Here is a 17,511-nt window from a genome sequence, read left to right on the forward strand (position 1 = left end):
TGGAATAATATCCCACAACTGGGGTAGAAAGCTCAGGACTGTGATTTCCCCCCCAAGATAACGTCATTTAAAAAGTACGCTGTATTTTTTTTTTTTTAAATGACAGTATGGACAATTTTGAAAACCCAAACACCCATTTGCAATGGTGGAAATCAAACTGGTAACTCACTGAAGTGGATGAATAGTCTTGCATTTTAAAAGCTTATAGAAAACTCAATTTGAAATGATTCAAAAATGTCAAGTATTATAAGCTGGTATTTAAGATGCTTGTAAATATATTTATGTTTTTAATTTTGTATAATAAAGATTTCTTTTTAACTACTGGCATGCAGGTTTGATCTTTCATAGCTATGAATTCCTGGCTCTGGAAATGGACATTAGCGGTTGGTAACAGAGCATCTTGTGTATCCCCAAGGTCTTGCCTCCATTTTCCACAAGGTGGCTCGCATACAGAACGCTTCACTTTGAAGGAAGCTTTTAATGAGCAGCTGTGTAAGTGGAACATTTCACACTTGTCGCTGATGATTTGGCCTTACTTGGAAACCAGTATTAACTCTGTTTCCTGGGACCACTCATTATATATGTGGTGAATTAGCAAGTTAGTGAAATTCTTGCAGAAAAGCCATGAATCACTTCAGTTATTGGGAAAGAGTGCTCGTCAACCCCACCCAACTGTCTAATCATTATGTTCTAGCAACTGGGATATTACAGAAACATCTGTCCCTGACATTGTCCAACTAACCAAAGAAAAGAACAAGCCTCAAAAGAATGCTCATTAGTTTAAAAATAAATAAATACAAGAACAAGGGTTTGTAATTAATTAGTATGTAGGGTCCATTATGCATGATTCAAAAGTCGGAGTCCAATGATCCAAAACTTACATATACAAAACTAGGAAGGAATATGCATTTTTCTTGGAAGATCATCTGTGGCTTCAATCTAATTCTCCTGTGATCCAAAAAAGATTAAGAACAACTGAAACAGTAATTTTCTGAGCTATTCTGATCACCATCAAAACTGAAGAGCTAAGACTCATTTGAATTAGTTATTTGTTCTTCTAACACTTTAGTAAATGATTTGTTCAAATAAGCAATTACATGAAACAATAAAACCAAATTTTTGACCTAGGATAAAGACTCAACATGATGGATATATCAGGCCTGTTTCACATTCAGTAGAAGTAGTAGTTAATAGAGTAGAAGGGGAGAACCCAAGTTAACAAAATTTAAAAAATGATACCAATGGTCATAAACTACAGCAATTCTATCTCAAACAAGAATGACGTTTACGATCAGGGGAAGCATTTATAAAGGTAGCTTGTGTATAAGAACATAACACTTTGGACAAAAGTTTCTCCTCTTTGGATGAAATCTACATAAGGCTTTAGAGATGACCAACAATTACTCTTGCAGGTGTTCTAACAACTACTGCTGGCTTTTGAAGATCCTTTAGTAGGGAACCACAACTGAGTCCAAAGTCAGATTTTGTTTTTAAGGGTAGAGTTGATTCAAACTTGACCTTCGTTTTGTATTGTTTGGATCACTGCAAAAACATCTAGGGATCAGAGCAAATGCCTGGCAGAGGTGAAAGGTGTCAGACGTTTTGAATTTGATGCAATTTATTTTAAAGGTCCTTGGAAGTTCACGTGCAGAAGGTCTGGCAGTGTCTTTGGTAAACTTTAGTGCCGCCGTATTTCTGAAGCAGCTCTTGGGCCTGTTGCTGCATTTCCTGGGTCACGCTGCCAGGACACTGGGACCCGATGTGAAGCAGGACCAGGCAGCACTCCAGCACATCTGGGAAGGGCCAGGTCTGAAAGATGAAAGTGAAACGAAGCATTTGCAAAAGAGCCACAACACCTGCATAGAAGGCACCAGTAACTCAAGAGTCTCTCCTGACACTTCTCAGGCACAGCTGGGCCATTTCTCTCACGATGTCTTGAGATAAGACAGGCAATGTCTTGTTCTTCATCTAAGGAGAGAGGATACTCAAAACTGGAATGTCTACTGGGACATCCTTCTCCAACGAATACAATCTTCTAGAGCTCTATTCCAATTAATTTAAAAAGTGATGTTTCTATTATCACCAGGGCCACATCCAAATACACTTATCCATCTGTAAGCTATCAAATACATGACACTAACTTTAATTTTACTTTACCTCCCAGTTACAAAATTTGTCAGATTTCTCTGAAGACTGAGGTATAAAACTGCTTCTGTTGTCAATAATTCTACTCTTCACAAAACATTTTAGCTAACCAAAGGCAACTAGATTCTAACTTTTAAGCACATTCAAATGTGTAGAGATTTCAGAAACTGAAAAGTAGATGATCTTAAAGAATTTAGTATAATCCATTGATATTATAAACAGTAATGTTTTACCAAATGAAGTACTATAAATCTTACCTTAACACTCTCAGGAAACTTAGCTATTCTCTCATTCGCCTCTGTAAGCCTTTTGGTTAATTCAGGTAGAGAAAGTGGCTCATTTTTCTCTTCTTTACTGGTGAATAATAATAAAAAGTATAAGTCATATATGTTTTTCCCTAGGTAACTTTTATCCCAATTGCCTATAAATAAAATTCCTCTATCACCTGGGTCTTTATCTCCCATCTTTAAAAAAAGTTTAAGAGAAGGCAATTTAATATGATGTAACAAAGTTTTCAAAATGCAATATTATTCCTTATCATATTCCAAATCCCCACTCCTTAGACACACAGCTCCAATGAAAATACAGGACTCTTAGGGGGTTCAATCTGCAGCCAAGAGCAGAGGGCCTAGATTTATTTGGGGAATGGTTAGAGCCGGGCTCCTACTCATGGGGTGTATGGATGCACATTTTTCCTGGAAGAGTGTGTTAAGCTTCTTAAAGGGTCCTGTGATCCAAAGGGTAAGAGCTACTGGGTTAGAGAACTTTTCAGTGTTTTTCTTGTTATTAAAACCAAACCTAAAGCTGCTTAGAGTGTGGTAGTTTATTGGAGAAGTAATTCAGAATTCTGAATCAAGATTTCAGTGGGAGTATTTTTAGAGCAATTAATATAAGGACGTTAAAGTTTCTTAATTTGTAAAGTTAATAACAGCTTTAAGTTGATCAGTATTCTAATTACTATGTTTTAGGCACTGTGTTGGGGGACATAAGGTAAAAGGCACTCATCAGAATAACCAATCAATAACTTAATCACTGCAAACACCCATAGCAAAGTGCCTTATAATAATGCAAGCTCTACAGTGATTGGTGACGGGCTCCTGTCATCCATCTGGTCCCTCTTTTCAATGGAAGTGATTAGGATGCTACAGCATTTGATCATTTGATTTCTCTCAGTATGTGAGCAGTTCTGTGTACTACCCTCTTTGTGTATTTTTTTGTGATAGTACAGAACAACTAAACAATAGTTTTCATTAGTGATGCAATAATACATCTCATTTTACATGATTAATTTTTTGGGGGGAATCTACTTAATGCACAAAGGTAGTATTTTACTGTACTATTGTTAAGTAATTTTGTGATTTCATTTAATTCTTAAGCAAGGTAGGAGTTGGTACTCCTATTTATAGACGAGGGACCTAAAGCTCAGAGACATTGAGACTCTTGCCTGAGGTCACAGCAGGGACAGGACTAGAACCCACATTTGGCTCCAAAGCCTGTGTGTTCACCACTAAATCATGCTGCTTCCAAGTGTCCTGATCAATCTCGTCATGTATTGACTGTGCTGTGACTCTGTGAGAACCCAGGAGGGTATTTTTAATTCCATCCTGTATTGACTCAGTACTTACCCCAGGCTCTGAGGACTAGAGAGGGGCTGTTCGGCCTCCTGTTCAGGGGCATTTTTATCAGGGCCATTCGCTGTGGATTTGCAGAATTGACTCTTCTGGTGTCGGCGGATCATTTCTGCCAAGGTCTCCTGAACTTCAGCAACAGTTCTCTGTGAGTTTTGGAAACTGGCGTGCTTTTCTGAAAAAAGCTCCTTACAAGTGTTCAGCATTCGCTTACTCTCTTCTGTGAGTCTCATGTCTCGTTCTGGAGGCTTGCTTGGCTCTGGCTGAGGAGTGTGGGGGTCAGTTTCTTCAGAGCTGGCATCATCCAACTGCTGGCTTTGTTCAACAGAGGTTGTCTGTCTATGAGCAGCCCTTACCCAGACACTAGATTCAGGGCAAGGCCTGGAGAGGGACCACCAGAATTCATACAGACGCCCATAGATAAAAAAGGCCTCCAAACTTTTGAAAGCTGGTGTGGCAGGGGACTGATGGTCACCCAGCTTGTCTCTCAGGTGATCACAGCCTAGGAAAGAAGGAAAGGACGTGAGGTTGTGCATTTCTTTATCGGCCAGAAATCTGGCCTCCTACCTGCATGTTGTTTCCTATCGCCTAAGAGACTCCAAGAAAAGGACAGCAGTGATCCACCTCCCACCAGAAGCCAACCAAAGCTAAGCATTTACTGGCTCAGGACAATGTTCTTGTTGCTACAGGCTAGTCGGTCATGATATAAAATGTATTCAATCTGTCCGACTGAAGGCTCTGAGGATCCTACTGTGTCTGTGAAGAAAAATCACCGAGATTTAGTTCAGTGACTATGCAACTCAAGTATGTCTATCTGTGTTTCTTAATCCTCACCCTAGGATATGTCATTGATTTTAGAGAGGGGGTGGGGCAGGAGAGAGAAACATCCATGTGAGAGAGAAACATTCATCAGTTGCCTCCGTATATGCCCTGACTGGGGATCGAACCCACAACCTAGGTATGTGCCCTGACTAGGAATGGAAGCTGCAGCCTTTTTGGTGTGTGAGACGACACTCCAACAGAGCCACCCAGCCAGAGCAAGAAATGTCTATCTTTTGTGCTTCTCCAGTCTTACTAATTTATGAATATAATGCTATTTCTCTTGCTCTTAAACTGTGTAGAAAGTAAGTAGGAGGGTAAGGTAGGGCCAGGTAAAGGGCTCAGACATTCTGGCTGTATCTCTTAGGAGCCTAGGTAAGAGAGCTCAAACTTCCTACTAAATGACACAACTAGCCAGTAAGCATCCCAGAGCCGTCTACCAGCGGCGTGCGTGGGCCATTTACCCTCGGGAAGAAAGGCTGAGTGCACTTCCTGCATGACGGTGAAGTTCCCCGAGTCGTAGCTCCGGACCACAGCCCGAAGCAGAGCTTCCACAGCCTTGTCCCAGGAGGCCACCTGCTGGCTCAGCACTGCCAAAGTCAGGTCATGGCAAATGTGAAGCAGGAGCTGGAGGGAGAGGCCAGTCTGTTAAACATCCCCCCGCAGGCAGCACTAGGACGACACCAGTGTTCCCATTAACTGCACTTGGACAGAGTACACACAGTCGACATTGAAGAAAGGTCCTCCTCCACCATTCATTTTTGCTTCCCTACCTGAAGCTTTCATATCTAGCTACACAACAACATATACTGTCTGAGTTAAAGTCTATTCATGTTAAGAAAATGCCTTCACATTTGTGTGTAATTAAAAAGTGCATTTCTGAAACTAAAATCTATAAAAAACAACAAGCAAATCCGAACTATAAGAAAAATGATCAATTTTCAGTGAGCAATTTGATGAGTTTTGATAAATATATCCATATCCATATAGATATATATGCTGTAACTACATCAAAAATCAAGACAGGACATTTTCATCATTGGAAAATATTTCCATGTGCCCTTTGCAGCCACAGTTCCCTCTCCCCAGCCCCTGGCAACCATTGATCTGGTTTTTGCCACTATAATTTTGTCTTTCCTAGAATTCATGTAAATGGAACTGTGGAGTATGTAGTCTTTAGTGTCTTGATTCTTTCACATAATGCTTTTGTGTATCAGTAATTTGTTCCTTTTTACTGCTGCATAGTATAGTATTCCTCTGTATGGATGTACCACAGCTTGCACATCCATTCACCAGCTGATGGACATTTGGGCGGTTTCTAGTTTTTGGCTGTTGTGAACTAAGCTGTAATCATTTGTGCACAAGTCTGTGTGGACACCTGGTTTTGTTTCTTTTTTTTTTTAAATATATTTTTATTGATTTTTTACAGAGAGGAAGAGAGAGGGATAGAGAGATAGAAACATCGATCAGGTTTTGTTTCTTTTTTTTTTTAAATATATTTTTATTGATTTTTTACAGAGAGGAAGAGAGAGGGATAGAGAGTTAGAAACATCGATGAGAGAGAAACATCGATCAGCTGCCTCTTGCACACCCCCCACTGGGGATGTGCCCGCAACCAAGGTACATGCCCTTGACCGGAATTGAACCTGGGACCCCCCAGTCTGCAGGCCGACGCTCTATCCACTGAGCCAAACCGGCCAGGGCGTTTTGTTTCTTTTAATGAAATATCTAGGCAGTGGATTGCTGGGTCATTGGGCACGTGAATGTTTATAAGAAACTGCCACACCGTTTTCCAAAGTGTCATATCATTTGAGGAAGTCTCATTCATCAATAATATAGTAATGTCCCCTCATTTTCAAAAGAGAAATAGGTAAATTGAGATATATATTCATAGGACGGGTAGAATCGTTACAGTGAATCAATTTGATCTCTGGATAGATTTTACAAACAATGGTCATTGCAACAATCAATGAACAAAATGATACATATGTTCTGATGTAGGGGCTGTGTTCGGTGCCTAGGTTAGGGAAGGGGAATGGGACTGAAGAATAGAACACAGGGAATTTCGCCGAAACTGGTTTGGCTCAGTCGGCCTGCAGACTCAAGGGTCCCAGGTTCGATTCCGGTCAAGGGCATATACCTTGGTTGCGGGCACATCCCCAGTAGGGGGTGTGCAAGAGGCAGCTGATCGATGTTTCTCTCTCATCGATGTTTCTAACTCTCTATCCCTCTCTCTTCCTCTCTGTAAAAAATCAATAAAATATATTAAAAAAAAAAAAAAAAAAAAGAACACAGGGCATTTCAACTGGATTGTATTTCCTTTACCAAAAAAAACAAGAAAATACAAAACAACCCCCCAAAATACTATGAAACAAAAATGACAAATGTGAACATTTGTTAACTCTGGTTGAACATTATTCTCTCTGCTTTCCTATATATTTAGACTTCTTTTTTCCTTTTAAAAGGGAATTGTCAGTACATGGTGTCACCCCTGTAAAAAAGAAAAAAAGAAAAAAAAAGGGAATGCCGATTTAAATCTAACTTCAAAGCTAAAGGGCTTTAGTTAGTCTGAAGGGATCTTCCCAGGTTGCCTGGGCCTGCCTTAGTCTTTTCTGAAATGCAAACTGGCATCGAACTTGTTTCCTTATTATACTAGGCATCGATGAAGGAATTCCTACAGCTGAGTGATGAATGTGAGAAGCTCATGCAGACAGACGGGTACCTGTTTGAAGGGAGTGTTATTTGTAGCAGATGGGTACTTGATAGTCTGCAGCTGCTGCAGTGCTGCCTGATACTGCTGGGGGGTGTCCAGGCTGAAGGCGCTCTTCCATACTGCCATCACCCTCTCCGTGAGGGGCCCTGCGATGCCGGTGGACCAGGTGTTGTAGGACGAGGGAGAGCTTTCACCCTCTGACAGCTGCCTTTCCTCCCGGTGCTTAGAGAGGAGCTCAAGAAGGCAGAACACCAGTCTCTGGCCCTGGAACCCAACAAAGCAGAGGAACTGTTATGCAGCAAAGAGCTTGACTCGACAGCCTCCGTTTCTCACAGTGTCCCCGTTTACATTAGTAGCAGCCAGACCCCTTAGTGACTGCCTGCCCAATGTGAGTTGTTCCCGAGGGGGGAAGTGATCAAGCAGACAGCTTTCCCAGATATCCTTTGGAGGAATTCTTTCCATAGCCCTTGGAGCCCAAACAACCATTTTTATAACATGGAACCCCAACTATAGCCCTGCCCACTGCAATTTAAGACACATACAGATCAGCCAAGATTTGTGCCCCCGTCTGAGAATAGATGGTCTGGGCTCATCTGTTCCTTCTCTTGCCCAGACTTGAGAAAAGGGAGTGCAGAGAAGAGCCTAATGGGCAGAAGGTGCGGGAGCAGACCAACGGTGTCGATCGGAGCTGGAGCGGTGGGTAGGGCCATGTCCAAACCTTTAACCGAGAGCTGCTGGAACAGCAGAAAGCCAGAGAAAGGCCTGGGAAAATTTCTGCTGGCTTTTAGTTGCCATGAGATTCCTTGTATGCCCCTGTAAACACTACTTTCTCCATGACGCGTGGGAAGGTCTGTGTGCCACGCTGCTGAGATAACCCTTATCAGAGCAACATGTAGCTTAAACTTACAGCACCGAGGTGAGAGTGCTGCCTTTAAAGTCATCTCAATTTTGATGTGTCACAAAAGGCAGAGGAAACACACACACACACACACACGGGCAGTGGAAGCCAGTCATCTTTAACCACATGGGCACAAAACATTTACCCAAAGGTTTCAGTCTCACACTTCCTGGTGGCATACAGCCTAAGAGGGTGCCACAGGCAGAGCACCATGATTTCTGTTGGAGCCAATCCCTCTTCCTCTTCAGAGACCCCCCTCGTCACTGACGTGCTGATGACATCAACGAACAACCACTAGGCTGCCAGCCCAGGCAGGGCTCAGCTGACTAGTCTATTCATGGATGTTGTACACAAACTGATGCACAATGGGAATTACTGTGAATGACATTATCTCCTACTTTGCATATGGCAACTGACAAGCCAGGGTACTTTCATGGGATAGTATGCAGGACACCTGCCAAATTAGTACAGCTTGTGTAACGGCTGTTCACCCGGAGTTTGATGAGAAAAGGATTTGGGGCCCTTTCTTAAGCATCAGAAGATGCAGTAACAGACTGACCTGCAGGCTTTCATGGAGCTGCAGGGCTTCCTGGGCTCCCACCCAGTTCCTGGCCAGAAGCAGCTCTTGGGCACACCTGAGAGCCAGGGACGCAGACAACTCATCCTCTCCCACGATGGAAGCCAACTCTGCGGCCGTTTTAAGCGATGCTGCATCCCCCTTTTTGGCCAAAACTTTGGCTGCATCATAAGCGGAAGCGGCCCCTAAATAGCTATAAGACAAAACAAAACTCAAAGTGTCATAAACAGATCTATTCCTCTCAGAGGGCCAGAACATTTCTTTCTGTGGGCCTTTCCTCGCCCCTGTGCCTTCCTGTGGTCCCAGGTAGCCAGTGTCGCCGGCTCTCAGCCGAGTCCAGCCAGCAGAGGAGAGACAGCATTATATGGGTCAAGGACATAAAAGAATCTCAATACTTGCTGAATTGAACCCAAGCAAAGGAGTCATTCTCTCCCATTTTTCTTATTTGATGGTGCAAGATGTCCCTAAAAGAGATTTCTTTTTTTTTTTTTTTTAATATATTTTTTTGATTTTTCACAGAGAGAAAGGGAGAGGGACAGAGAGCCAGAAACATCGATGAGAGAGATACATCGACCAGCCGCCTCCTGCACACCCCCCACCGGGGATGTGCCCGCAACCAATGCACACGCCCTTGACCGGAATCGAACCCGGGACCCCTCAGTCCGCAGACCAACGCTCTATCCACTGAGCCAAACCGGTTTTGGCTAAAAGAGATTTCTTACTGCTACTGGGGTTTCGTGAATAGTTAGGATGCTGTACATACCTACCAAGGAGGCAGATCTAGATGAGTCTTACCAAGCTGGTTTAATACATATGTGCTTTTTTGTTTTCTAGACACTTGACCTCCACCTCTAAGCTGACCACTCTCATTCTGCTCTTCTGTCACAGCTCTTCTAGGTTTGGTGCACCCCTGTCTCCCACAGGCTTACCATTTAGCAGCAACAGCATAATGGCCATCTTTTTCAAGGATGGCTCCCCAGCTGAGGTACAGGTCCTTCAGGATCGGGTCCTCAGGGCGCAGGCGGGCCTTGGCAACTGCAATAGCCTCCCTAGAGGCAAGAACAGACAATCAGCCAATCTGAAAAGAAAAGGCTTCTCTGTAAGGGGCCCCTAGGAGGGGCCCCAAGATAGGACAAGCCATCCCGTTTGTGGTGTTCCTACTTCTTATAAAAAACGTTCCCGCATACACAGGAAGCCAAAACGACAAGCTGCGCTCAACTCTCCCAGGTCAGCAGATTCCTGGGGTCCCCAAGGCCCTTTGGGAGGATGAGGTCAAAACTATTTTAGGGGCTGGTCTGCCTGTGGAGTGGCCTTACTCTCTGTCTCAGTGCTTGCTTCACTAACAAACTCACTTTTACTTTAAACCCTAACCTTCCCCCCCCCCCCCAAAAAAAAACCCACCTGTTTTAATAATAATGATGCTAAGAGGCTATTTGCCTTTTCTCACTGTGTTGACATTTGTACTGATTGTGCAAGAGCAATGGAGGATAACTGCGGGCATCTGAGCAAGAAGCAAGGTCCTGACCCTTGTAGTTTAGAGAGAAAGGTCCATGTCCTCGATGAAGCAGTAAAAACGAGTTAGAAGAGATGAAACAACTGGAACTTCAGGGGAAGGAAGAAGCTGTCCAGAAAAAGAGCTCCAGAACCTCCTTTAGGGATCCTATTGAGTCTTGGGCTAAACATAAGGCCATGCATGTGTGGGAACCTCCTTAAGGCTGGACAAAGAGAAGTCAGGGAATAAATCCCTGAGCTTTCTCGGAGATTGGGGACTTTTGAGATTTGACCAGCCAGACAGGAAAGTTCTGATTTATTGAACATATGAGGCATTCAGTAAAGACACCAGATGGTAGGAGGGCAAACTAATTTCAGAGTATGGATTTCTTTAACCTGTCCTAAGAAAAGCTTCAAAACAAGCCATGAAAAGATCAAGCTGATCCACAAGCAACTTTACTGCTTGCCAAAACAGAGTTCAACACTCTAAAGGAAGAAAAACAAAGAGGATAAACAGAAGTCTCACCAAAGCCATCATATCAAATGGCTGAAAATCAGTGATGGAGAAAGTACTGAAAATAGAGAAAAAATACATAGTTCCTATGTAACAAAGATAAGGGGAGGATGAAGAGGGCAAAATGGGTCAAATATATGGTAATGCAAGAAACTAGAGTACATAATGGATGTGGTATTTGAAGTTGTATAGTTGAAATTTATATAATGTTATGAACCAGTTAACTCAGTAAAATTAAAAAAAAAAAAGAATAAATGCAGTAGAGTCATGTCAAAAACAATGCAAGTCAAGAGAAAAACAGAATGACAGCTTTGAAGTACTGAAAGACAAAAGCTGTGGATGGAATCTGTCACCAGCAGAACCACAGGACAGAAAAAAGTGAAGTTCTTTAGGTAAAGAAGGAATTGATAGCAACTAGAAATTCAGATCTACATAAAAGAATGAAAAGTGCTGGAAATAAGTATGTGGGTAAATGTAAACAATGTTTAAAAAATGATTAAAAAACATTTCAACAGCAGAAAGAGTAAGAGGAAGGAAAGAAATATGATATTTGTAAGAAGCGGTGTATTATTTGAAGGTAATCTGTCATAAATTAAAAATGCTTATCCTAAACCCTTGGGTAATCATTAAAAAACAACAAAGGAATATAACTAATAAGCCAGTATCCTATATAATAAAAGCCTAACATGCTAATTGTTCAACCAATCAAAGCATAATATGCTAATGATATGCTAAGGCTGCTCAACCGCTCGCTATGACATGCACTGACCATCAGGGGGCAGATGCTCTGACCGGTAAGTTAGCTTGCTGCTGGGGTCCGGCCGATCAGGACTGAGTGAGATGGGCTGGACACACCCTGGAGCCCTCCTGCGGTCCCTCCCCAGCTGGCCAACCTCCTGTGTCCCTCCCTAGCCTCAATCGTGCACTGGTGGGGTCCCTCAGCCTGGCCTGCGCTCTCTCGCAATATCAGACCCCTTGGGGGATGTCTGAGAGCTGGTTTCGGCCCAATCCCACAGGCCAGGCCAAGGGACCCCATTGGTGCACGAATTCATGCACCAGGCCTCTAGTTAGAGATAAAAACAAACAACAAACAAACAAACAATATTCAGTTGATTAATTGCCTAGTGACATAGCCATTATAAAGTCATAGTGCAATGCATTACTCACATTTGTGGTGATGCTGTTGTAAACAAACCTACTGCACTGCCAGTTGTTTAAAGTATAGCACATATAATCACGTGCAGTACATAATACTTGATAATGACAACAAATGGCTGTTACTGGTTTATGTATTTACTATACTTTTTATTATTACTTTAAAGTGTACTCTTTCTACTTATAAAAAGTTTGCTGTAAAACAGTATGCCATGTTATACCTGCAGAGGCCTCATACATCTGGTGCTTACCTCGTCTCTTGATTGCATTATTTTCTCTTATGCTTGATTTAATCTCATGTTTTGTGCTATACAGGTTTGTAGCCTAGGCTATACCATATAACCTAGTAGATGTGTAGTTGGCTATACCAGTGGTTGGCCAACTCATTAGTCAACAGAGCCAAATATCAACAGTACAGCGAATGAAATTTCTTTTGAGAGCCAAATTTTTTAAACTTAAACTTCTTCTAACGCCACTTCTTCAAAATAGACTCGCCCAGGCCGTGGTATTTTGTGGAAGAGCCACACTCAAGGGGCCAAAGAGCCGCATGTGGCTCGCGAGCTGCAGTTTGCCGACCACTGGGCTATACCATCTAGGTTTGTGTTCATGAACTTGATATTCACAAAATGATGAAGTTGTCTAATGATGCATGAATGTCTCCCCTGTGGTTAAGCAGCATGACCTGGACAGGAAAGATTTATACCAATCTCAGGAAACTGGTTACTTCTAGAGAAGGGATGAGGACAGAATTGGGAAAGAGCAATTCAACTAAATCTTAACTAGTATACTTAAAAAACAACAACTAGGACATATGGAGAGCTTTTGGGATGGCTGGGAAATTCTGTCTCTTCATATATGGAGATAAAGAAGGGAGTTCCTCTTTTAATAATCCATTAAGCCATTCATTTGTCTTATGCTGTCTTCTCTATTTGTGTTAAAGTAACAAAGTAAAGAAGCTTACAAAGGTAAAGTTTAAAAAAAGATCAGTGGCGTACATTGATAAAAGTGAACATTTGTTAAGTATAGGTGGTAGGTGCATTGATGTTTGTTAAGCTAGTATACGTATTTGTGTATGTTTCACATGTTTAATTACTGTAAAGGTTTTATGCTAGAGCTGTTAAATAGATTAATTTCATGGTATGTCCAAATATTAGTTCAACTGTAGGGTTATACAGACCTGTAGAAATGGTGTGACTTGAGCAGCTCCACAGCTTCATACACTTTGTGAATAGAAAGTAGGTGAGAGGCAGCCTTGACATACTGATCCTGAAAACACAACTGTTTGGCAAAAGCTTCCACAGCCCACAGCCACACATGGTAGCCAGCTTAAAAAAAAAAAAAAAGGTGGTTAAATAAGAAGCAAGTTTAAGGGAAAAAAAGAAAAGCATGTACATATGGGTTGAAAATGCCTTTTTAGTTACTGTGTTAAGCGGAAAATTTAGATAATTCAATCGCCACTATAGATCATTTGCTTCACCTACTCCTCCCCACACCCACGTAAATAGTTTCTTTGATTATGTAATAACACAAAACTAAAAAGGTAACAAAAGTATGGAAGTCAGGGTAGTGGTTACTCAGTGTGTGGATACTGATAGAAATAGAGCATGAGAGAAGGGTACAAGTAATGTTATGTTTCTTGATATGGGTGCTGGTTACAAGGGTATATTCAGTTTGTGAAATCCATGATACACTATGTACTCTCTGTGTATGTGTGTGTGTTGCATCTATATATATAAAAGCCTAAGCAACTGGCTGACTGGCCAGTAGCTATGATGCACACTGATCACCAGGGGGCAGACGCTCAATGCAGGAGCTGCCCAACAACAACTTTGCAGAGTGCCCTCTTGCATTCTGGGACCCCTCAGGATATGTCAGACTGCTGGTTTCGGCCCGATCCCTGCAGGCCAGGCCGAGGAACCCCACCGGTGCATGAATCCGTGCACTGGGCCTCTAGTATTGAATAAAAAGCTAAAAAGCTGGGCATGGCATAAAAGGTTTCCTTGTTATCCTAGCATCTTCCCACCCATTTCATCCAATCCTTTTCTCAGAGATAATCATTATTACTAGTTTCTTTTGAAACCTTTGGAAATACAGTCTATGACTACACAACCACACATGTATAAATATAAATGAAAAGAGTATTAAATATGCTTTTGCGCATCTACACTGCGCTTCTTTTCACTTTCTATACTCTGGAGTTCTGTTCCATGTTAGAATGCACGGAGTTGCCTCATTCTTTTGTGTCTGTAGGAGTTTCTACTGTATAGATGTAACCAGTCTCTCCCTGATGGACACAGAGGTTGTTGCGATCTTTTACTATTACAAATAATGCTGCAACAATAGTCCATGAATATGTATCATGTTGTATGTGTGCGTACAGTTCAATTCCTACAATTAGAATGGCTGAGACAAGGGGGATGTGCATTTTAAATTTATTAGAAATGGTCAAATTATCCTTCAAGACACTATCCATCTTTAGTGGGCATCCTAGAGAGGATAGAGCTTTAGTTGAAAAGAACATACCCACTGGCGCCATAGCCACGAGATTGTCTGTCAGCTCCCCTCTTTCCACTGCAGTCTGGAGAACACCTTTTAGGTCTCCTTTCCAAAGCATAAGCTGGTGATACAACTCAGGGTGGCCATTTTCCAAGTGACCCTTTCCTACGTGGAAGAACGATAATGTTTGGAAGCTGCTTCAGAAACACCTGTTTACACTAACTTCTACAAAAAGAAGAAAGCCAGAATAAAAGAGGAACAAACTCCTAGAATACGCAGTCACTAGCTAATGGGGAAGTCACCTCCCAGAGTGTTCACAACGGGGCCAGAAGCACACTCAGTCACTTGTCCACCCATTCACTTTTACTCAGTCACTCAGAGTGAGCACTGTGTGTTATGTTTAGGGTCTTATGACAGATGCAAGGGATCTGTAAGTATGCAAATTGGGGAGCTCAAAACCTAGTTAGTTGGCATGTAAAACCAACCATTCAAGGCCCCAGGATGGTAGCCATAAAAGAGGTGTGTGCAAAGCATTAGGGAATCATAAAGCTGGAGGGGACTGTGTTGACGGAATGTGCCTCACCTTCAACCTCCATCATTCTGTACAGGGTAGCCCTGTCTGAGAACAGCCCCAGGTGAAATCTTTCCTCAAGATCGGCAGACACATCCTCATTTAGCTCTGCTAATTCAAAAATACAAAAAAAAAAAAAAAAAAAAAAAAAAATCAGATGAAGTGATTACACAGGTTACTGTTTTCTGCCTAAATGCTTCCGAATGTTATGCCCAGACCCTGAGAAAGAGTCCTATGCCCTTGTTTACCCTAACAGAGACAAAGGAAGCAAAACAGGAAAATATATACAGTTTGTTAAACTTAGCTTGGGCCAATCCAATGAGACAATTTAGTTTATAGATTGCTCAAAGAAAGATTGGGGGGCGGGTAGGAGGAAGTAATGTAAAAAGCCAACCCAAAATTTAATATGTATTTAAATGCAGTAAAAACAAAAAAAGCTATCAAGTGAAGAAATGCCCTTAATGATCACCAGGATCTACCACAAAGGAATTCAGTATTCATTCTCTGTTTTTAAAAAAGTCAACTTAGTAATTTCCCAATAAGGGAAATAATGTAAAACTATATGGTTAAGCCCTAGCTGGTTTGGCTTAGTGGACAAAGCATTTGTCCCAGGTTTGATTCCAGTCAAGGGCACAACCTCGGGTTGCGAGCTCGATCCCCAGTAGGGGGCGTGCAGGAAGCAGCTGATCAATGATTCTCTCTCATCATTGATGTTTCAATCTCTCTCTCCCTCTTCCTTCCTCTCAGAAATCAATAAAAATATATTAAAAACAATCAAAATAAAACAAACTATATGGTTAATTGTGTAAGTTATCAGAAATCATCACAAAGTTCCAAAATGGGGGCTCTGTATATAATAAGAGCATAAAATATCTCTAGAGGAAGACAAAATGATAGTAATGTGGCCTTGGGGAGAAATGAAGGAGTGGATGTTAGAGGTGGGAGACAGATTTATTTTCTTTTTATACTGTGCATTCCTTTTTAACATGTAAAATTAAAAATATACAACTGCTGCAATATCAAAATAAGAGGCATTAGATGAGGGCTTTGGAAAATTAAAACCAAAAAATATTCTGTAAAAAAACTTCCATTAATTTTCTTAAAGGAACTGCCATATTATGATATTTCTAATAAGCAAATAATTTTGTTTCTACACTGAAGATGCTGTTCATTCATGCTGAGATATTTAAGCCATCATACCAATTCTAGCACACAGATGGCTGGTAACAATCCTCTCTAATAAAATGGTAATATGCAAATTAACCATCACTCCGCTACATAAGCCACGCCCACCAGCCAAGCCACGCCCACCAGCCAATCAGGGCGAGTATGCAAATTAACCCCAATCCAAGATGGCTACAGCCACAGAGAGCAAGGTTTCCCAGGTAACAGAGTAAGCCAAGCTTTCCATAGCCGTTGCAGGCCTAAGCCTCCACTCAAGCTACAAAGTTTCAATTATAGAAGGTAAACAAATTCAAACAAATGGCAGCAGAATTTCATGCACCGGGCTTCTAGTCGTATATAATAAAAGGTTAATATGCAAATTGACCAAACGGCAGAACGACTGGTCGCTATGATGCACACTGACCACCAGGAGGCAGGCGCTCAATGCAGGAGCTGCCCCCTGGTGGTCAGTGTGCTCCCATAGGGGGAGTGCCGCTCAGCCAGAAGCCGGGCTTACAGCTAGCGAGTGCAGCGGTGGTGGAGGGAGCCCCTCCCGCCTCTGCGGCAGGGCTAAGGATGTCTGACTGTGGGCTTAGGCCTGCTCTCCATGGGGATCGGGCCTAAGCTGTCAGTTGGACATCCCCCGAGGGCTCCCGGACTGCGAGAGGGCGTAGGCCGAGGTGAGGGACCCCCCTGCCCCACACCTGCCAGTGCATGAATTTCGTGCACTGGACCTCTAGTTTGATTTATAACAATAAAAGCAGAGCACTGGGGAGTGTTGACAGTGGTTAGGGTTAGGATCAGGAAAGGGAGCTTGGCAATGGGGTTGGGGGAGGGAAGAATGGAAAAGAATGTAGAAATACACACAATTTTGGATATTTGTTTACATATTCATTCAACAAATAAGTGCCTCTCTGTGCCAGTTCCCAGAAGACTATGGATGGGCCAAGGAAGTGTATTTTTGTACCTTTGAAGTGTTTTGCAGTCGCTAGTACCAAACAGTCCTGATGAAGCTCCTCTTTGGACCTGTGGTCCAGGCTTGTACTCAGTGGAAGCATGGAACGGGCTTTTCGCTTCTTGATTACTAAGGCTTCTGAAAAGTAATAGAAGTACAGACTGTCTGAAGAACAGCAGATCAGAAACACAAACCGAATGCCTACTTGTGTGAATGTAACCTACTGGAGGATACTGCTGCGCAAAGCAAGTTGCTACTATTATAAAGAAGCTTTCAAATTACATTAGCTCGAGGCAATGTTCACAGCACACACAAACACGACCCTGTGAACACGTGTGAAGCAGTATCAACTGCAAAACGACACTTCATCAAGTACTAAAAAATG

The 17,511-nt window shown here is 42.2% G+C and overlaps 1 protein-coding gene across 4 annotated transcripts in view; it reads right to left on the reverse strand.

Moving 5' to 3' along the window:
* Nucleotides 1-464: 464 nt before the first annotated feature.
* GEMIN5 (gem nuclear organelle associated protein 5) overlaps nucleotides 465-17,511 on the reverse strand; it is a 38,757-nt gene continuing 21,710 nt past the window's right edge. For 2 of the 4 annotated variants that reach the window (XM_079772596.1, XM_079772594.1), the window contains exons 18-28: nucleotides 17,139-17,264; nucleotides 15,020-15,115; nucleotides 14,464-14,601; nucleotides 13,118-13,265; nucleotides 9,710-9,829; nucleotides 8,763-8,973; nucleotides 7,315-7,569; nucleotides 5,057-5,219; nucleotides 3,771-4,275; nucleotides 2,403-2,499; nucleotides 465-1,809 (exon numbers count right to left, since the gene is read on the reverse strand). In XM_079772596.1, the coding sequence (XP_079628722.1) occupies nucleotides 1,642-1,809; nucleotides 2,403-2,499; nucleotides 3,771-4,275; nucleotides 5,057-5,219; nucleotides 7,315-7,569; nucleotides 8,763-8,973; nucleotides 9,710-9,829; nucleotides 13,118-13,265; nucleotides 14,464-14,601; nucleotides 15,020-15,115; nucleotides 17,139-17,264 (2,027 nt within the window). In that variant the 3' untranslated portion in view covers nucleotides 465-1,641. Of the gene's footprint in view, nucleotides 1,810-2,402; nucleotides 2,500-3,770; nucleotides 4,276-5,056; nucleotides 5,220-7,314; nucleotides 7,570-8,762; nucleotides 8,974-9,709; nucleotides 9,830-13,117; nucleotides 13,266-14,463; nucleotides 14,602-15,019; nucleotides 15,119-17,138; nucleotides 17,265-17,511 lie in introns of all 4 variants that reach the window. The other 2 variants (XM_079772595.1, XM_079772593.1) reach the window with 1 other exon arrangement.

The sequence above is a fragment of the Cnephaeus nilssonii genome, assembly GCF_951640355.1.
Source record: "Cnephaeus nilssonii genome assembly, chromosome: 5".
Classification (NCBI taxonomy): Eukaryota; Metazoa; Chordata; class Mammalia; order Chiroptera; family Vespertilionidae; genus Cnephaeus; species Cnephaeus nilssonii.